This window comes from Calliphora vicina, chromosome X (genome assembly GCF_958450345.1).
Source record: "Calliphora vicina chromosome X, idCalVici1.1, whole genome shotgun sequence".
Lineage (NCBI taxonomy): Eukaryota > Metazoa > Arthropoda > Insecta > Diptera > Calliphoridae > Calliphora > Calliphora vicina.
The window spans coordinates 1,194,336-1,213,101 of NC_088785.1; the positions used below are offsets into that span (position 1 = coordinate 1,194,336).

The 18,766-nt window shown below is 30.2% G+C and overlaps 1 protein-coding gene across 1 annotated transcript in view; it reads right to left on the reverse strand.

The window, feature by feature from the left end:
* Positions 1-18,766, reverse strand: part of LOC135962777 (glutamate receptor ionotropic, kainate 2-like) — a 290,464-nt gene that overhangs the window by 204,573 nt on the left and 67,125 nt on the right. The window contains exon 5 of the mRNA XM_065514670.1: positions 1,616-1,972. Coding sequence (XP_065370742.1) covers positions 1,616-1,972 — 357 coding nt within the window. The remainder of the gene's footprint in view (positions 1-1,615; positions 1,973-18,766) is intronic.

The window sequence follows — 18,766 nt, forward strand, 5'->3', positions numbered from 1 at the left end:
GTAAATTTGCAACTTGTAAACTAAATAGATCATTTTATTTCTGAAGGAACAAGAGGAAAATACTTGCAGATTTGTTATAAGTATTTGCAAATGGGTTTGCCAATGTGAAATATGTTTTTCGGCAGCAGCAAACAAAATTCGTTACAGAATGGCAGATGAAACCATAGATGCAATAGTATTCTTAAGAAGCTATTTAAAATAAACACTATTTTTTTTATTAAGGTACTGTTTTTCACCAGTATGTACATTAGGCATATAATTTTAGCGAAATTTTTGTCATACCACTACGTAATGGCCAATGTTGTATAAGTAATGAAAATAATTTTTTACGTCATTTGGAATCAAAAACATCACGCACAAACACCAATTTCTAAAGCAAACCAAACTTTTTTTCTCTGAAAAATTATATAAATAATAATAAAAATTAATAGTTAATAAAAAAATTTGGTTTCAATTGTAAAGACATAATTATGTACGTTTCTTTCTTATAATTTTCGGGATTTTAGATTTCCCTAAAATCACGAACCCCGAGATTTTCAAAAATCAGTCCCGATTAGCATCTCTAGTCCCAATACACATGTAATACATGCCGCCTGACCCCCCTGTTACTGTTAAATGACGGTGGTCGTTGCAGTTGTCTGATTTCGCTTAATTTTTCAAAAAAATATGAGTATTTTCATGATAATAACTTGTTCAAAAATTCGTAGCTTTACCTTTAATAGTTTTCAAAATACAGATTTTAGTCCTCCTAAAATGGCAAAATCTGACACTGGGCACTGGCTAAATTAAGGCCCTAATTTTGTAAATCACGTCACAAAGTGATATTTATATGGAAAGCAAAAACAAAATTTCAAAAATTTTAAAAATTTGTTTTTGTTTTATATATAACCAAAAATATATGAAAATTATCAAATTTGTTTGAGATTGTCTCATATTTGAATACAGAAATCTGGTTTTACAAGACCGATTTTGCTGATTTTCAATACCAAACTGCTTAGGAAAATTCTAAACATTTATCTGTACAGACGGACATATCTAAATCGACTTCGAATTTTATGGGGACTTAAAATATATTTACATTTTTGGGTCTCAAATGAATATTTCTTCCGTCTTTCCGTCATTAATTTCGGTTTGGTATTTTGGATGAGAGAGTGTTTTACACAGACGTGTCGCGCGATTTATTTCTGCATGAGACTTCTTTCTTTTAAATTTTATTTGGTATTTATGTATGAGATTTATGAGATTTATGCTCGATAAAATTATTTTCGGAAATAATCCTTGTATGGGTGCTATAACCAATTATGGACCGATCGCCATGAAGTTATGTCGCGATTTCTTTCTTTGTGGAACTTATTTGTGTTGAATTTTTTAAAAGTTTTATGCTCGTTAATGTAATTTTCGGAAATGGTCAATTATGAATCGTCCCGCACACAATTTTTAGGCTTGATTTATAATATAATTTAAGATGAGTGTGTTATATACATCAACATAATGAGCTATACATGTTCCTAAATTAAGATAATTAAATCATGGAAATAAATATCACAATATACATATTAATATAAAAAATTAAGTCAGAATTTAAGAATTAAAAATTTGTTTAATTAATGATTACCTCCCTTGTCATTACTAGCAAAGTAATATTAGCTGTATTTGTGTTATAAAATTCGGTGAAATCCGTTATATTAACCCCTTCATCTGGCGTCCAGAAGCCAACTTTCATTATACGCTCTTGTTTTAGTTTTAATAGATCGACTTTAAATTTATTGCGCTTTCCTTCCGTCAGGTCCACATTTCCTGTCAATCCGTTGATATTCACAGTGTTAATGTAATTATACAAGGAAAGACCATCATTCCAAGGTTCCTCAAGGTCACATGACAAATTTCGCAATTGTAAGGCATGTACACCATCCAGTGTCATTAGACCGGTAGCAAATGCATAAACTGAATCAAACATTAAAGCTGGCTGGGTCTGTAAAATATAAACCAATTATGTATTTTTAAAGAAATGTCATCCTTTATCCACATAATAAACTGTAATAATGAAACATTTAAGAACAAAAACAAGTAAGAGAGCTATATTCGGCTGTGCCGAATCTTATATACCCTTCACCAAATTATACTTAAAAATATTTTTTTTTATTTGCAGAATTTAAAGAATATATTTTTTTTTTTAACGCTTTATTGATTTATTGAATCTGTCTATTTTGACCTTACAATAAGTATTTAAATCTTATAACTAAAATTAAAACTATTTGCTCTTCAGCAAGAGAGCCATAATGGTAAACTGTAACTCATCTTAGCGGGGTGGTAGATCTGCTCTACGGAGCCTGGATCGGGTTTGGGTCTGCACAAGTTGTCTTGCAAGCGTATTGGGATGGTTTCGCAGCTTCACAATATATTTCTCACGGACTTTCTTGAACTCTTCCTTTACCAATGTCACTTCTAGGTCTCTGTGGATGTTTTCATTTCTTATGTACCATGGTGCTCCCGTCATGGTCCTAAGAATTTTAGATTGGGCCCTCTGTATAAGATCAATACTGGTGTTGCTAGCCATTCCCCATAATTGAATTCCATATGTCCAAATTGGTTTTAAAACGGTCTTATACAGGATGACTTTATATTCAAGGCTTAATTTTGATTGGTCACTGATTAACCAATGAAAGCTAGAGGCTTTTAACTTCATGTGAAGTCTCTTGGTTTCTATATGTCGGCGCCAAGTAAGCCGTCTATCCAGATGAATACCAAGGTAGGTGACATAATCAGACTGCGGTATATTAACGTTGTTGAGTGTGACAGGTGGGCAATTTCCTCTTCTTAGAGCGAACGTAACATGTTTACTGTTCAGCTCATTTACCTTTATTCGCCAGTTTTTCAACCATGACTCCACACGTACGAGGTAATTCTGCAGTTGACTAGATGCCATGAGTGGGTTTTCGTCTGAGCTAATAATGGCGGTATCATCAGCAAATGTTGAAATTGTTAGTTTATCGCACGTAGGGAGGTCGGAGGTGTAAATCAAATACAGCGTAGGTTCTAGTACACTTCCCTGTGGAACGCCAGCTCCAATCTTGTATTCTCTCGTCACATAATCATTGTACTTAACTCTGAAAAGTCTATTCGATAAATAAGACTCCAGCAATTTATAGTGGTAGTAAACATTTGATTTTATGTACTAGACCCTTATGCCATACCTTGTCAAAAGCCTGAGCAACGTCTAAAAAGACGGCAGAACAATATTTCTTTAATTCAAAAGATTTTCTAATCTCTCCAGTTAAACGATTGACCTGTTCAATGGTGTCATGATGTTCACGGAAACCAAATTGGTGTACTGGGATAATGTTTCCATCATTCAAAAAAGGTATTATCTTTTCCTGGAATATTTTCTCGAATATCTTCGACAAACAAGGGAGTAGGCTAATAGGTCTATAAGAAGATGGCAGGGTTAAATCTTTACCCGGTTTAGGTATCATTATTATTTGAGAAATTTTCCAATTTTTTGGATAAATTCCTAGTTTTAAGATCGCATTAAACAATATAGATAGCACAATTATTGCCACATTTGGTAGGTTCTTAATCATTGATGGCGTTATTAAATCATATCCCGGTGATTTTTTCAAGTCTAATTTATTTTTAATTACTCTATTAACATCCTCAGGACTAATATCGAATTGGGCTGCATTAGCCATTGTTGAAGCTGGCAGTTCTTCTAGTTCAAACTCATTTGCCGTAGAGTTGGGTTGAAATACTTCACTTAAATGTTCAGCAAATACTGAGGCTTTTTCTAGAGCACTTCGTGCCCAGGTTCCGTCAGCTTTTCTTAAAGCGCTTTGTGCCTCTACCGGTGGCTTAATGTTCCTCGTTGCCTTCCAAAGAGAGAAATTTGTGTATTTTGTACTCGTCAAACTTTTAATATAATTTTCGTTTATGCGATCCTCTTCTAAATGACGGGCTCTTTTCAGTTTACGTACTGCTGCGGACAGCCTCTGCTTTGCAGCAGGTGATCTATTATGTTGCCATTCTCTTCTGAGTCTTCTCTTTTCGAGAAGAAGTCTTTCAATATCCGAACTTGAAATAGGCGTATTAGTTTTTGGAGGGATCGGGCACCTAGAGTGTTCCAGATAGGGTTGCCAGACGGCCTGGAATGGCCTGGATTGTCCAGTTTTTTGTGTCTTGTCCAGTTTCCAGCTAAAACACAATTTGTCCAGTTAAAAAATAATTTCTTTCATTTTGCAAAATATTTATTTATTAATAACATTTTTTACTAATTAATATTTCGTACAGAAATATTTGAAAATTTATACAATTGTGATTGCAAATGTATAGTCAGTTGTATTTGTATTAGAAAGTGATTCCTTTACTATTATAGAACTGTACAGTGAGTAATCTTTTGAATTGCCTTAAAAATCGGTTAAAATATGGAAGCAAAGTTGTAACTATTTTAAAAAAGATTTCATCTTTCGGAACAAAACGTTTACAATTAGAAGCAAATCAATTTTTAAAAAATTATACTGCGTACTTAGAGCAATGATATGATTTCGGAGACGAATCGCTTTACAACAAAATTTAATTTTTAAATTTAAAACAATCCCTTTTATCGTGGGATAACTTATCAAAGCTTCCAAAGTTTTAGAAATATCAAATATAATTGACGACATGTTGCTTTTGCCGCAAGATAATGTTTTTTTTTGAATTTTTAACACTGCGATCTTTGATATTTTTTACATTACTACGAAAATTAATCTTTAACCTTTTGAAAGTAAATAGTTTTATTTACACAATTTTAACACATTCGCGGACAGTTAAATTTTCCATTGTCTCATTGTGTGGCATAGTCTATATCTTTTGATTAACTGAAGATATTCAATCCGGGATTGGAGCGAAATCATTAGAATGAAGAATGAAGTAATATTTAGTCACATTTTTTAATAATTTTATTTAACGGTTAATACTGTCTTGTCCCAGCCATAATATCAGGTTGGTATCACAGGACGCGACGGGAAGACCCGTCTTGACGGTATTTACCGTCTTGTCAGGGCCAGTTATTCTAAATGTGTCTAATGTGACAGAGCGTGATATGCCGTTATTACTTAAAAGCGATGTAAATGTAGATTACAAACTTTTTTTTTACAAAAATTCAAGATGATTAATAGTTTTTAGATAAAAAGTGATACAAATAATTTAAATAAATTTAAAATAAAAGTTATGATACAAAAACAACCAAAATAATTAATTTATTTAGAGTAAAAAGTTAAGACGGAAATAGGGAAAACCAAAATCTTCTAAAATTAACTTTAAAATAAAAATCAAAACCGCTATTTTCATAAATGGTAATCGTCGAAGCAATTTCTAGCACGTTTGTTAGGACAATGTTTGCACCTATATGATGTTTCCTTACGGATCTTCGCTTTTGTGCGCTGGTTAAACCTTAGATATATTGTATTCCTCTTTCTGTTATGAGTGACCGGTAGTATTTTCTCGATGTAATGAGAGTTTATCGTGTTAGTACTTATGTGTTTCCTCCATGAACTGGACTCGTTCATTGACAATTACGTCTAGTCTCTATGTTTCCCTATGGTTTAGTACCTGTAACAGCTTTCGGGTTTCCTCTACGGTTTGCTCGTAGTGTGCCTGTATCGTGTGTGTTGTAGGATAGCATAGACTTAGTGAGTTCAATGCTATTATAAAAGTTGTCCAAAAATGGTCCAGTAAGTCCCGGTCCACACTGTGAAACATTTGCTGCAAAACATTTTTAAATTCTCTTTTGAAACTGCATTCGTGTCCAAACAGTGAAGTTTTTGCTTTTCAGTTTTTGACATTTCTGTACAGTACGAATACGAACGAATAAATATGGATGACATACTCAACAAAAACTTCATGTACATGAAACAAAGTTCCCTTTTTCATTCCTCTTTCCCCTTTCAGCAACAAACTCAAATGTTTTGCAGCAAATGTTTCACAGTGTGGACCGGGACTAATGGCTTGATTTTGTTTCATCGTTTCTTTCAGGGATGCATCTCAAACAGCGTAGTAGCTGTTCAAATCTACGACCAGTCTTTGTATTTCGAAATAGAGCGGATCACTTGAAAACATATCTCGAATTTTGCGTGATTTGATTTGACCTTGGAGCAGGCAAAGGCCCAGAAACTGTAAACTACATCTATGCCTAACAGTAGCAAAATGTGCATTTCGAGTTTAACTTACTAATTTCATAATTATATTTGCCGTTAAAATCGGATCAAATATACTTCTTGGAGTACAATTTTTATCAACATAAATTTTTCTTCCGCAGCTTGTTGAATTAAAATTGAATTGAGATACTTCTGTTGTGTTTTCCAACCAATCCTATTCGAACTCTATCTCATTACGAGACTCCTCATTTTCTTCTGAATCTTATCTTAACCTTCGCTTTACCAATACCCACCCGGGTGACCACTCGGTTTTTGTTAGCTTAATATTTTTTTTCATTTTGTTTCGATTTAAATAAAATTTAGACTCAATGAACAAATTTTAGAGTTCTATAATATTTAATAAAAACATTTTAAACTTTTTTTAAGGTTTTTTCGATTTTTTAAAATTTTGTTCATCGGATATATGTATAGAAGTGCAGTATCACCCGGGTGGGTATTGGTAAACCACGTACATAAAAAACCTTTGGTAAAGCGAAGGTTAAATATTATCACAGTCACTACAATCGATTAAATTTCCACTATATCTTTCTTTATCAATTCTGAGTATTGAGACTGAGTAGGTTATCCTTCTTTATCTAGGACTTCGTTGCAATTCTTCATCTGGCTAATAATTTGGAACTCCGCCATCACTGAATGGATCACTTACAGATTCTTCGCCAGAATCTATTTCTTCAAACAGTTTCAAAACTCTACCTCTCTCTTTGCGGTATTGATAAATTTTTCCTGTAATCATTCACTACACAATTAGATAATTCCTTTATTTATGTATGTATGAACATATAAATTAATTTAAATAGTGTCCTGATTTGTTTTATCATAACAAACTTTACACACCTTTATCCGCAAAATTATTAGCTTGCAGTTATTGAAACAAAAGAAATGCAACAGGACACAAATAAAAATATTAACTGAAAACTAACGGTATTTCCCGTCTTGCTTCTGCTGATGTGAGCTTTATCACAACATGTGTTTGGACGTTTTTATGGGCATTATTTTGTGTTCTATGGCACACAAAAGAGAATTTATTGGGACACTCATTTTACCAAATCATAATTTAACATTAACTTTACTGCGGGAGCTACCGACTTGTCCCAATGATAAAAAGAATTGGTGACGGTATTTGCCGTCCTGTCCCATTATTTTTAACTAAATTTGACGGCATATGCCGTCTTGTCCGCGAATGTGTTAAGGGCAATATATTTGCATTTAAAATGGAATCAAACATTATGTTGGATATAATTTTAACAAATTTTTAAATTTTCAAATCGCGATATTTTTGAAGTGGAAAGGGTTTCCGATGATTGATTTGAGGAGTCCTTTGGAACCGTAATATGTGTGGTAATTTTGATTAAAATCGAAGATGTCAAATCCAAAAATAGCAGTTTTCTGTCCGTTTTGATATGGATTCTCTCAATTGTGATATGGAAACAAAATTTTAAAATTTGGATTACAATAAAACTAGAAATATATTCTATAAAAAAGTACACTTTTCTTTTATGATATGCGTCTTACGTTATTTTGAATTAATGTTTTCTAAAACTTAAATAACGTATCATCAATATAAATTTGTATGAAAAAATAAAATCTAAAATACAAAAGGAGTTTTTAAAGATATTTAAATAAAAAAATGTACTTATTAAATTTTCATAAAGATGGCCAAAAAAATTCTATTGCAACAGATTTATTAAACAATATAAGGAAACCACCTAATATAGGGTAAAATACTATTTATTAATTAATTATTCAAAGCATTAACGTTATTTTGTTTAAGAAAATCATGTTACGTTGTTTGAATTTTGGTTATAATTTGGTTATTTTAGAAAGTTAAAGTTTAAAATTTTTTACACATATGTAATATGATGTAGTAAATCGTAATCAATAATAAAATCAACTTCGAACTTTTTGACGAAACGTTGTTTTGCATTTTAGGTGACGATATGTATGTAGGACTGAATTTAACGTTTCTTTATTTTTGTAAAAAAACTTAACTAACATTTAACTTTTTTGAACTATAAGCGCATTTTTAAATTGTCCAGTTATTTTTTAAAAATCCAGTTAAATTTTTCTTATGGTCCAGTTATTTGACTTTTGTTATCTGGTAACCCTAGTTCCAGAGCCGAAACAATCAATGACGTGAAGTCATTGACGGTCCTATCTATGTCTTCCTCACACTGTAAATTAGGATTTGTGTGGATATGACTGCTGATATATTTCCTTTATTTTAGCCAATTTGTGTTAAAATACAAAGAGTCCTTAAAAAATCTTGGGATGTTGGGTCTCTCCCAATAATTAATAATTACAGGAGAGTGGTCAGAAGACAGATCATAGGATATTTCTGTGGATATTGCATTCAGAATAATATTTCTGCATATGGCGAAGTATATTAGATCAGGAATTTTTCTAGGATCAGTTGGCCAATAAGTTGGGTGTCCAGGAGACACGAAATCTAAGCAATTTTTGCGATCAACTAGAGCTTTATACAGCTGTCTACCTCTGGGATTTACCAATCGCGAACCCCAATATGTATGTTTGGCATTGTAGTCTCCACATGCCAGAAACCGATCTCCTAGTGTTATAAAGAATTCTTCAAATTTCTCCTTGGTCATCGAAAAACGTGGTGGGCAATATATAGAGCTCAGAGTTAAGTCTCCAGCTGGGTATTCAAGGCGAATAGATGGTGCTTGCATATAATCCTTTGAAAACGCATCTAGGGCATAGTGTCTCAATCGGTTTCTAATTATGATACCGGTACCGCCATGTGCCTTACCATCCGGATGGTTTGTGTAATAAAATGAGTATCCTGATATATTAAAGTTATATCTATTTGTAAGATGTGTCTCCGAAATTAACATCACATCGATGCTTTTATTTAACATAAAATGGGAAATTTCCGATTTGTGCTGGTTTAAACCATTTGCATTCCAGAAACATATCTTCAAAAAATTCATTTTCTTGTTAATAGAATTTGAATCATTTGGTTCTGTGCTCTCAGAAGCTCTTGTATTGTGTTTTGCATGGATGACATGAAGTTAGTCATATTTTGATTAAGAGAGGAAATATTCTCAGTAAGTGCTTGCATTAGGTTTTCCAACCCTCACATATTTTGGGGGACTTATGGCTTTTGATAACCCGTTTTTAAAATACTGGCGTATGAGCTGGCTCCAGCATTAATTGTAGCTCCCTGGCCATTTTCCTGTGATACTGGATGAGCCGCATTTATTTTATCATTTGAAAGATCTACTCCAGAGCTTAGTGGTCTAGATGTAGATACCGAATTTGTAGGTGTTGATTCAACTATTTCACCTCTCAACAGCTTTTGCCTCTCTCTTAATCTTTTTAGTAACTCCTTGTAGACCGGGCATCCGCGATAATTAGCGGAATGATCTCCACCGCAGTTACCACATTTCCTACTGAGACCATTCTCAACTATATCACATTGTGACGAAGAGTGCAGGCCTCCGCATGCAACACATACTGTGCGTAGGGTACAATAATTACGTGTATGTCCAAATTCCTGACAATTGCTACACTGAACTGGATGATTACGCTTAAGAGGTTCCTCTATATTTACTCTACGATTCAACAAATATCTTAGAGTGTATATAGGGTGAGTTTCATTATTTTTTAATTTCCCATCATCAGGCTCTAACTCAACCCTAAACATTGGCTGAGGAACCTTGTCTCTATTAAAGATATTGACTACATTCTTTGTCTGATAGCCCAATTCTTCCAGGGCCTCCTTGATTTCGTATGTATCTACACTGGACTCTATACCTTTTATGACTACTATCAAGCCCTTGCAACTCTTAAGTTGATATGTATAAAAGTTTTTCTTACTGTCATTTAGGTGTTGAGAGATTTTTCTATAACAATCCTCAGTGTATAAAACTATTTTTGTCTCTTGCACACCTCCTTTTCTTATTGGAACAATATAAAAATTATTTTTCCAATGAGTTCAATAAATGATTTCACTAAGCTATTAGAGCTAGTTTCACGAAGAAATATTGGTGGTGGTTTTAACGGTTTACGGATGGATTTATCATCATTTTTTTGATGATTAGAATCTTCCTCACCCAAGAGAGCAAAACGGTTACTTACGGTTAGAAATATTGGTGGTGGTTTTAACGGTTTACGGATGGATTTATCATAATTTTTTTGATGATTAGAATCTTCCTCACCCAAGAGAGCAAAACGGTTACTTTTCAAGGGGTTATCAGTAATTTTTTGCTTTTTCTCAGAAGGCAGACTTTTCTGGGGACTTAAATTTCGCTTATTAATTCTTATATATCTAAGCATACCTGTTTGAACTGGAGATTTAGTTTTACTTATCTTATTTCCAACCTTAGGTATAGCACCCCTTGATGTACCATTATCTTCCATCACGGTATTTTCAGTGTTAAATACATTAAAACTCTCACTAGGTTTTGTTAGTGGATTATCATAAGCTTGTGTATTTATCATGAGTATTTAATGAGTATTTTTTATCTTTTGTGGATGATGATAATTGGGAACAATGGATTCCTTATTATACATTTGCCTACAATATAACTCCTCATGTGGATACTGAGTACTCACCATTTGAACTGATTTTCGGAAAATTACCAAGTTTACCAGGGGATGAAGTCATGAATCATCCAAAGGTTTACAATTTTGAAAATTATGCAAATGAACTAAAGACAAGACTAAAGGTACGGTCACACACAGCTAATATTTGACGTTTATCGTCAAATATTTCATTGCCTGAATCTGACCACAAATAAAATTTAGAGCAAACAACAAAACAGATGATTTTAGTCAAACAAAATTATTTGTCGGCAAACAAAATATTTTCTTAATGTGAACAAAGTGTGACCACTAGCTACATAAATACCTAAAAAATATATAATTTGATCTTGCAAATATTTTTAAGGTTAAAGCACTTATTTCGAATTGTAAAGTAATCATTTTATTAGAGATTTATTGAATTTTGTTATCATATATTGAATTTAATTTTTCACTTTTTGTTTGACCAAACTGCTGCGAAAAAGAATCAGTAAATATATTTGCCGTGTGGTCACACTATATCAAACACTTTCATAAAATAATTGTTTGATCAAATAGAAAAAAACAGAAAATTATTTGCTCAGCATGGCGGAAAAATAAGAGGAGATTATTTAAATATTTTTCGTACTAAATTAAAGACACAAATTCACTATTTGTTTTTAAACATAAATACATATTCAATATTTCTTGAATATTTGTTATTTAAATTATTTTCACTAAATAATTGCATCAATAAATGAAGTCTTCTTCTTCACATAAAAGTCATTCAGCCTAGGATGACATACTGGGAGAAAAACTAATTGAAGACATGAAGTCTATGTTGCGATTTTTGCAATTTTATGCGATTTATATTTTTATACGTTTAACATAGTCTGATGTTTGATTATTTTTTATTTATACATGGAGTTTGTCTATTTTCAAAATTTAAAATTGCTCATATGTACATATGGAATATTAACTGAAATTTTATACAGATTGAATTTAAAATCAAAGAAAATTTTTTATACATACATAAATAGTATGAATTGATTGTAATTAAAAAATAATTCTTAAACAGTATGATCTGTTTAATTTTTTTTACTGCAGAAGAAGAATATGTCTAATAGCATTTTTCACTTTTCTGATTTTAGTATCATACAAAAATTTTTATTATAAATTTTTAGATAATGCGATTGAATTGGAATTAATTAAAAATTTATGTAAAAAAGGTAAACATTTCCATAAAATTTAACAATATTTGTGAACATGTTCTTATTCTGAATGAAAAAAGTTTGGAAAAAGTCGTGTTCGATTAATAATATGTATTAAAAAACCAATAAGCATTTTTACTGGAATTCAAGTTGATAGCAAGTGTAATTCAAGCCTTGAGTTATAGTCAAGCAATTGAATTACAGTTGTATTACACTTTATTTCAATAGCATTCTCCAGTAAAAAGGAAACATAAATTCAAGCCATATGTTTTTTGTTTGAAAAATATTTAATATTTCAAATATTTTTCAAGTATAAAACATGATTACATTTCCATTCAATTTCAATTATGAATTGTGATAGTAATATAATTTAATAAATAAACATTTAATAATTATATTATTAAATTGTTCAAGCTTGTGTTCTTTTCGCGATTTGTTTTCATTATTTAGCGATTTTTAATTTAAGATATAGCAACACTACTTTTGCGATAACACATGATGCAACAGCTGTTATTTGACACTGTTTGATCTTGCAAATGAATTGCAAGATCAAATAAAAAAATACCCAAAATGCAGGAAAATATTTGCTGTTTAGTGGTCACACATTGGTCACATTACAAGAATGTTTTCATATTGGCAAATAAATTTGTTTGACCAAATTCAGCTGTTTTCTTGTTTGCAGTGCAAAAATATATTGTGTTCAAACTAGAAACATAAAATATTTGACGCTTAAATAAAAGTACTGAAATTTCATAATTCTTTCAAATGTAAAGCAAAATCTGGTAATATTTTACTTTCTAGAAATGTCTTTTTTATTGATGAAAGAAATTAAAGTTGTTTTGCAGCTTTATTTAATAATTATTTAGAACAAATATTACCATAAATGTGACCACAAGTCAAATATATTTTCCCCTTTGTGTGTTTGATAGTATTTCGGTGTAGTTTGATTAAACAAATATGGCAAATAAATGTGTACAGTGTGAACACAAAATCAACCCATGAATTATTTGATGTAGTTTTGATCAAACACATGAAACATCTTGTGTCAAATAATTTGCGTAGTCTGACCCTACCTTAAGATATTCCTTACAAAACGCAAAGAAAATGATAGAAAAAATAAAAAACAAAAGACAATTATATTCATATAAGAAAATAAATAGAATAGAATTAGATATAGGAGACTTAGTGTTAGTTAACGTAGAAAATAGGAAAAAGAATGAACCATATAAAGATCCATATGAAATAATTAATATTGATGATTTAAATGTAACTGTAAAGATAAGTAATAAAACAAAAATTTTTCATAAAAATTTGTTAAAAAAATATAAAAATGAACCAAATGAGTAATAAAATATTGTCATTATATGAAATTTAAACGTCAGCTAATTTATAACTGACCTATACCAAATAATAATCCACTTATGAAATTTGTAAACGAAATAAAACAAAAATTTAATAAACAAACTATCACTATATAAGCTATAAATAAGTCTTACCCAAATTTCAAAATAATTAATAAACAATTTAACTTTAAGTAAACATTTGGTCAATTATAAGATTAGGAAAAACAAAACCAAAAATAAGCAACAGTAATGATATTTTAAGAATATTAAATTTCAATAAATAATTTGTAAACAATAACAATATGAAAACAAAAAAACACTTAAAAAGTATCCAATTTCAGTAAACAACAAGTAAGAGTGCTATATTCGGCTGTGCCGAATCTTATATACCCTTCACCAAATTATACTTCAAAATTTTAAATATTTTTAGGTAAACAAAATTAAATTTTTTTTAGTTGTTTTTTTTCATTTTTTGGAAAAAAAATTTTTCGATTGTTATTTTAAATTTAAATTTGTTTTTTTTAAATTTAAAATTTTTTTTTTTTAAATTTTAAAAAATTTTTTTTGGGTTTTTTAAATTTTTTTTTTTTTTAAAAAAAATTCGGGTTACAATTTTTTTCCCATATTGTCTATATTATTTTATCCATATTTTTTTATCCATATTGTCTATATTAATGTCTTAGTAATCCAGATATAGGTCAAAAATCGAGGTTGTCTTGGTTTTTTCCTCATATCTCAGCCATTTGTGGACCGATTTTGCTGATTTTAAATAGCAAAATTCTCGAAAGCATGTCAGAAGAACTGATTTCAACAGACAGACGGACATGGCTAAATAGACTGTAGAAATTACAAACGGAATGACAAACTTATATATACCCTTCTCACGAAGGTGAAGGGTATAACAAGTAAAAGTGCTATATTCGGCTATGCCGAATCTTATATACCCTTCACCTTTGTTATTTTTTTTACCCTTCACCATGAGTGGCAAGTGTATATATAAGTTTGTCATTCCGTTTGTAATTTCTACATTTTTCATTTGGGACCCCACAAAGTATATATATTCTGAATCGTTATAGATAGCGGAGTCGATATAGCCATGTCCGTCTGTATGTTGAACTCAATCAATCCCGGGTCGGTATTTCGGGATTCTTTACCAAATCCCGATACCCGGGATTTTCAAACAACGAAATTTTTTATATATGACTTAAAACACCCGAAAATGAGAGGCTTGACCGTTCCGTAAATCATATTTGTGGAAAAATAAGCAGTAGTAAGTAGTTCTAATTCTGATATTGATTATGAGCAAGTACAAATTTTTGTAAAAAATGTGTGTATTAGATTTAAGCTAAGGTGGAAAGCGGTAAACCGAATTTTTTTTGTCTGGTTAAGCACAAACATTGAAATTTCGTAATTTATTTATAACAAACTCGCCGCTTTTTTACTTTTTGATTATCCAACGAGGATAATATCAGATTTAAATTGTTGCAGTTGTATGGTAGGTGGGCGTGGCAATGGTCCAATTTCGCCCATTTTTTTGACAATGATACATATTGGCCTAGTAACACCTTGTACCAAAATTCATAAGTCTAGCTTAATTTTTTTCCAAGATGTTTAATTTTGTCTCCCTAGAATGGCTAAATCTTACACTGTGCACTGTGATGAATGAAATTAACAGCCTAGCCCATTATGTAGAACTTTGTCGTTTCAAACGACAAACAGCAGTTTTGCGGCTCACTAATATTCTTAAGGTAAGGTCAGACTACGCAAATTATTTGACACAAAATGTTTCATGTGTTTGATAAAAACTACATCAAATAATCCATGGGTTGAGTTTGTGGTCACACTGTACACATTTATTTGCCATATTTGTTTAATCAAACTACACAGAAATACTATCAAACACACGAAGTGGAAACATATTTGTCTTGTGGTCAGATTTATGGTAATATTTCTTCGCAAAAAAACTTTAATTTCTTTCATCAATAAAGAAGACATTTTTATAAATGAAAATATTACTAGATTTTGCTTTACAATTAAAAGAATTGTGAAATTTCAGTATGTACTTTTATTTAAACGTCAAATATTTTGTTTCTAGTTTGAACAGAAAATATTTTTCACGGCAAACAAAAAAACAGTTTAATTTGGTCAAACAAATTTATTTGCCGATAACAAAACTTTCTTGTAATATGACCAATGTGTGACCACTAAATAGCAAATAGTTCCCTCCATTTTGGGTAATTTTTTATTTAATCTTGCAAGATCAAACATCGTCAAATAACAGTTGTTGCATCATGTGTAATCGCAATAGTAAAACAAATCGTGAAAAGAATTCAAGCTTGACCAATTTAATAATATAATTATTAAATGTTTATTTATTAAATTATACTAGGATCGCCTGGTGGTCAAAATTTGACCACTAATAACGAAATTATACAGTTACTTTTGAGTATATGCAAAAATATTTTTCACGTTTGTGTACAAATGCACGTGTATGTATTTAGATGTGCATAAACATGTTGTTGTTGTTTTCAAGCTAATTTAAAATGCTTTTTACCACTTTTATGGAAAGATTTTTTAAAAAAAAATTATATTGTGCACATCTAGAGAAAATAACCTTTTAAACCATATATGTTTCATCAATATTGGTGGACAATAACATACTTAAAAGTGTACCACAAAAAAACGTGTGGCCTATTTATATATAAGATTACTATCAACGTATTAAAAATTGGACATAGGTATAATTGTACTTAAAGTCTGCAAACTATCCCTAATATAATTTTGGAATTTTATTGCATTTGTTTTGGCTGTTTGGATTTTGAACTAAAAATCGCTTTATTCAAACAAAATGAATATTAAAATTAACAATAATCAAATAAGCGAACTGTTAAAAAGAAAAAATATATTTTTAAAATGTTGAAACCAAAGTATATACAAGTATTCCGACTCATTGACAGCAGTACCTAACCCTATATTTGTATTAGTAACAAAAATGTATATTTTTACCAGCCATAATTTGTTTGAATTTTATATGATTTTCAATACGGAAAATTTAAACTCTGTCAAATAGTTTAAATTCTACCACAAACACATTTTATTGTGTTTGTCAAAAATTAATAAATAAAAATGTTTTTTAGATTGTTCAAATTGGACGTGTTTCAGAAATGAAAATGTGCTAGAAGTGTAAAAAAAAATTATAAAATTCTGTATGTTAAGAAATTAACATGAATTGAACTATATTTAATCTACAATTTTTGCTTAAAATTTCTAGACATTTGATGACAAGGGAGTTGAATTCACACGCTACCCATATATGTGAGAGAGTAACATTGCAAAGTAGAGAGTCGGACTACTTGTTATACTTTGGTTGAAAAAAGAAATTCATAATTGAAATTATTTTTTTTATAAAATATTATTCATCGAACATGAGTTTTTCCAAAATTTATTCATTCAGAATAAGAACATGTTCACAAATATTATAAAATTTTACGGAAATGTTTATCTTTTTTTTAATTCAATTGTATTATCTAAACATTTAGATTCAAAATTTTAGAATAACAATTTTTGTATGATAACAAAATCAGAAAAAAAAAATACTATTAGACATATTCTTCTTCTACAGTAAAAAAATAAACATATCATACTGTTTAAGAATTAATTTGAAATTGCAATCAAATTATACTATTTATGTATGTATGTCTAAACTATTTGCTTTGATTTTAAATTCAATCTGTACAAATACAATAAATATTCAATACATTTGAGCAATTTAAAATTTTGTGAATAGACAAACTGCATGTATAAAAAATAATCAAACATCAGATTATGTTAAACGTATAAAAATATAAATCGCATAAAAATGCAAAAATCGCAACATAGACTTCATGTCTTCAATAAGTTTTTCTCCCAGTATGTCATTCTATGCTGAATGACTTTTATGTGAAGAAGAAGACTTCATTTATTGATGCAATTTTTTTAGTGAAAATAATTTAAATAACAAATGTTCAAGAAATATTGTTTAGTATTTATGTTTAAACAGAATAGTGAAATTGTGTCTTTAATTTAGTACCAAAAATATTTAAATAATAACCTTAAATTGTTCCGGCATTCTGAGCACACAATTTTCTGTTTTTGCTCTATTTGATCAAACAATTATTTCATGGAAGTGTTTGATATAGTGTGACCACACGGCAAATATATTTACTGATTCTTTTTCTCAGCAGTTTGGTCAAACAAAAAGTGAAAAATTAAATTCACTATATGATACAATAATTCAATAAAACTTTAATAAAATACTGCTTTACAATTCGAAACAAGTGCTTTAAAATATATTTGCAATATCAAATTATATATAGTGGTCACAAATATTTAGTTTGCCGTCAAATAATTTTGTTTGACTAAAATCATCTGTTTTGTTGCTTGCTCTAAATTTTATTTGTGGTCAGATTCAGGCAATGAAATATTTGACGATAAACGTCAAATATTAGCTGTGTCTGACCGTACCTTAGTCGAGAGAAAACAAATACGACCGATAACGTAAGCAACTCAATATAAAATTGCGGCTCACTATTTACATTTTCTGATATTTGTACGAACTAAAATGTCAAATTGATTCACTTTTTATTTATTGTCGTTAGACTTGCCAACCGTCCAGTTTTCGTCGGGACAGAACAGTTTTGGAGTCGAATGTCCCGTGTCCCAGCGATACTCTGAACGGGACGCCATTTGTCCCGTTTTTAAAAGAACATAACTTTTTCATTAATTACCACAAAAAAAATATAATATATATTAAGGTGGACCCCCAATGTATGAAAAAATTTAAAACTCATCTGTTTCAAAAACGAAAGGCAGTTTTGTGTGAGGTTAGGATAAAAAAAAATCTGAAAAAAATTTCAGCTCGATCGGTTAAAAATTGGCGTGCCGCACGGGGGTCAAAGTTCGTGAGAACGAAATTGGTGGTAAATGGATAGAAAAAGGTGCATAACTACTCAGGAGTCACCCCTAGGTAGGTAAAATGTATGAGCAAATTTTCCAAATTAAAAATTAATGGAATTACACAAAGTATAAATATGTTCTAAACTTCATTTCGTGAATTACTCTTCACATTTTACTAACATTAATTAAACACCCATTTCTATTGTAAAAGAACGCAAAAAAGTGAATAGACCAATTGGCTTGTTCATTGAGTTTTATTTTATTTAGCAATGTAATCATAAAATGCCCCTTTAATAATGAGCGGTTGTACCTAAGACAGGTAATATTTAAAATTTTTAAAAACATTACATTTTTAATTCCATGAAAATTATTTTTGTTTTATGGCTTATATTCCACGTATTCATTTTTAAGTAATAATATAACAGGTAATATTACTAAATATTGTCAAATTTTCCAAACAACATTGAAAAACCCATTGATGTACTTTCGTGTTTTTTATTTCGACCTGATATATAAATCTAAATTTCAGTTATATTTTTATTGGTTTTTTACGAAGATTATATAT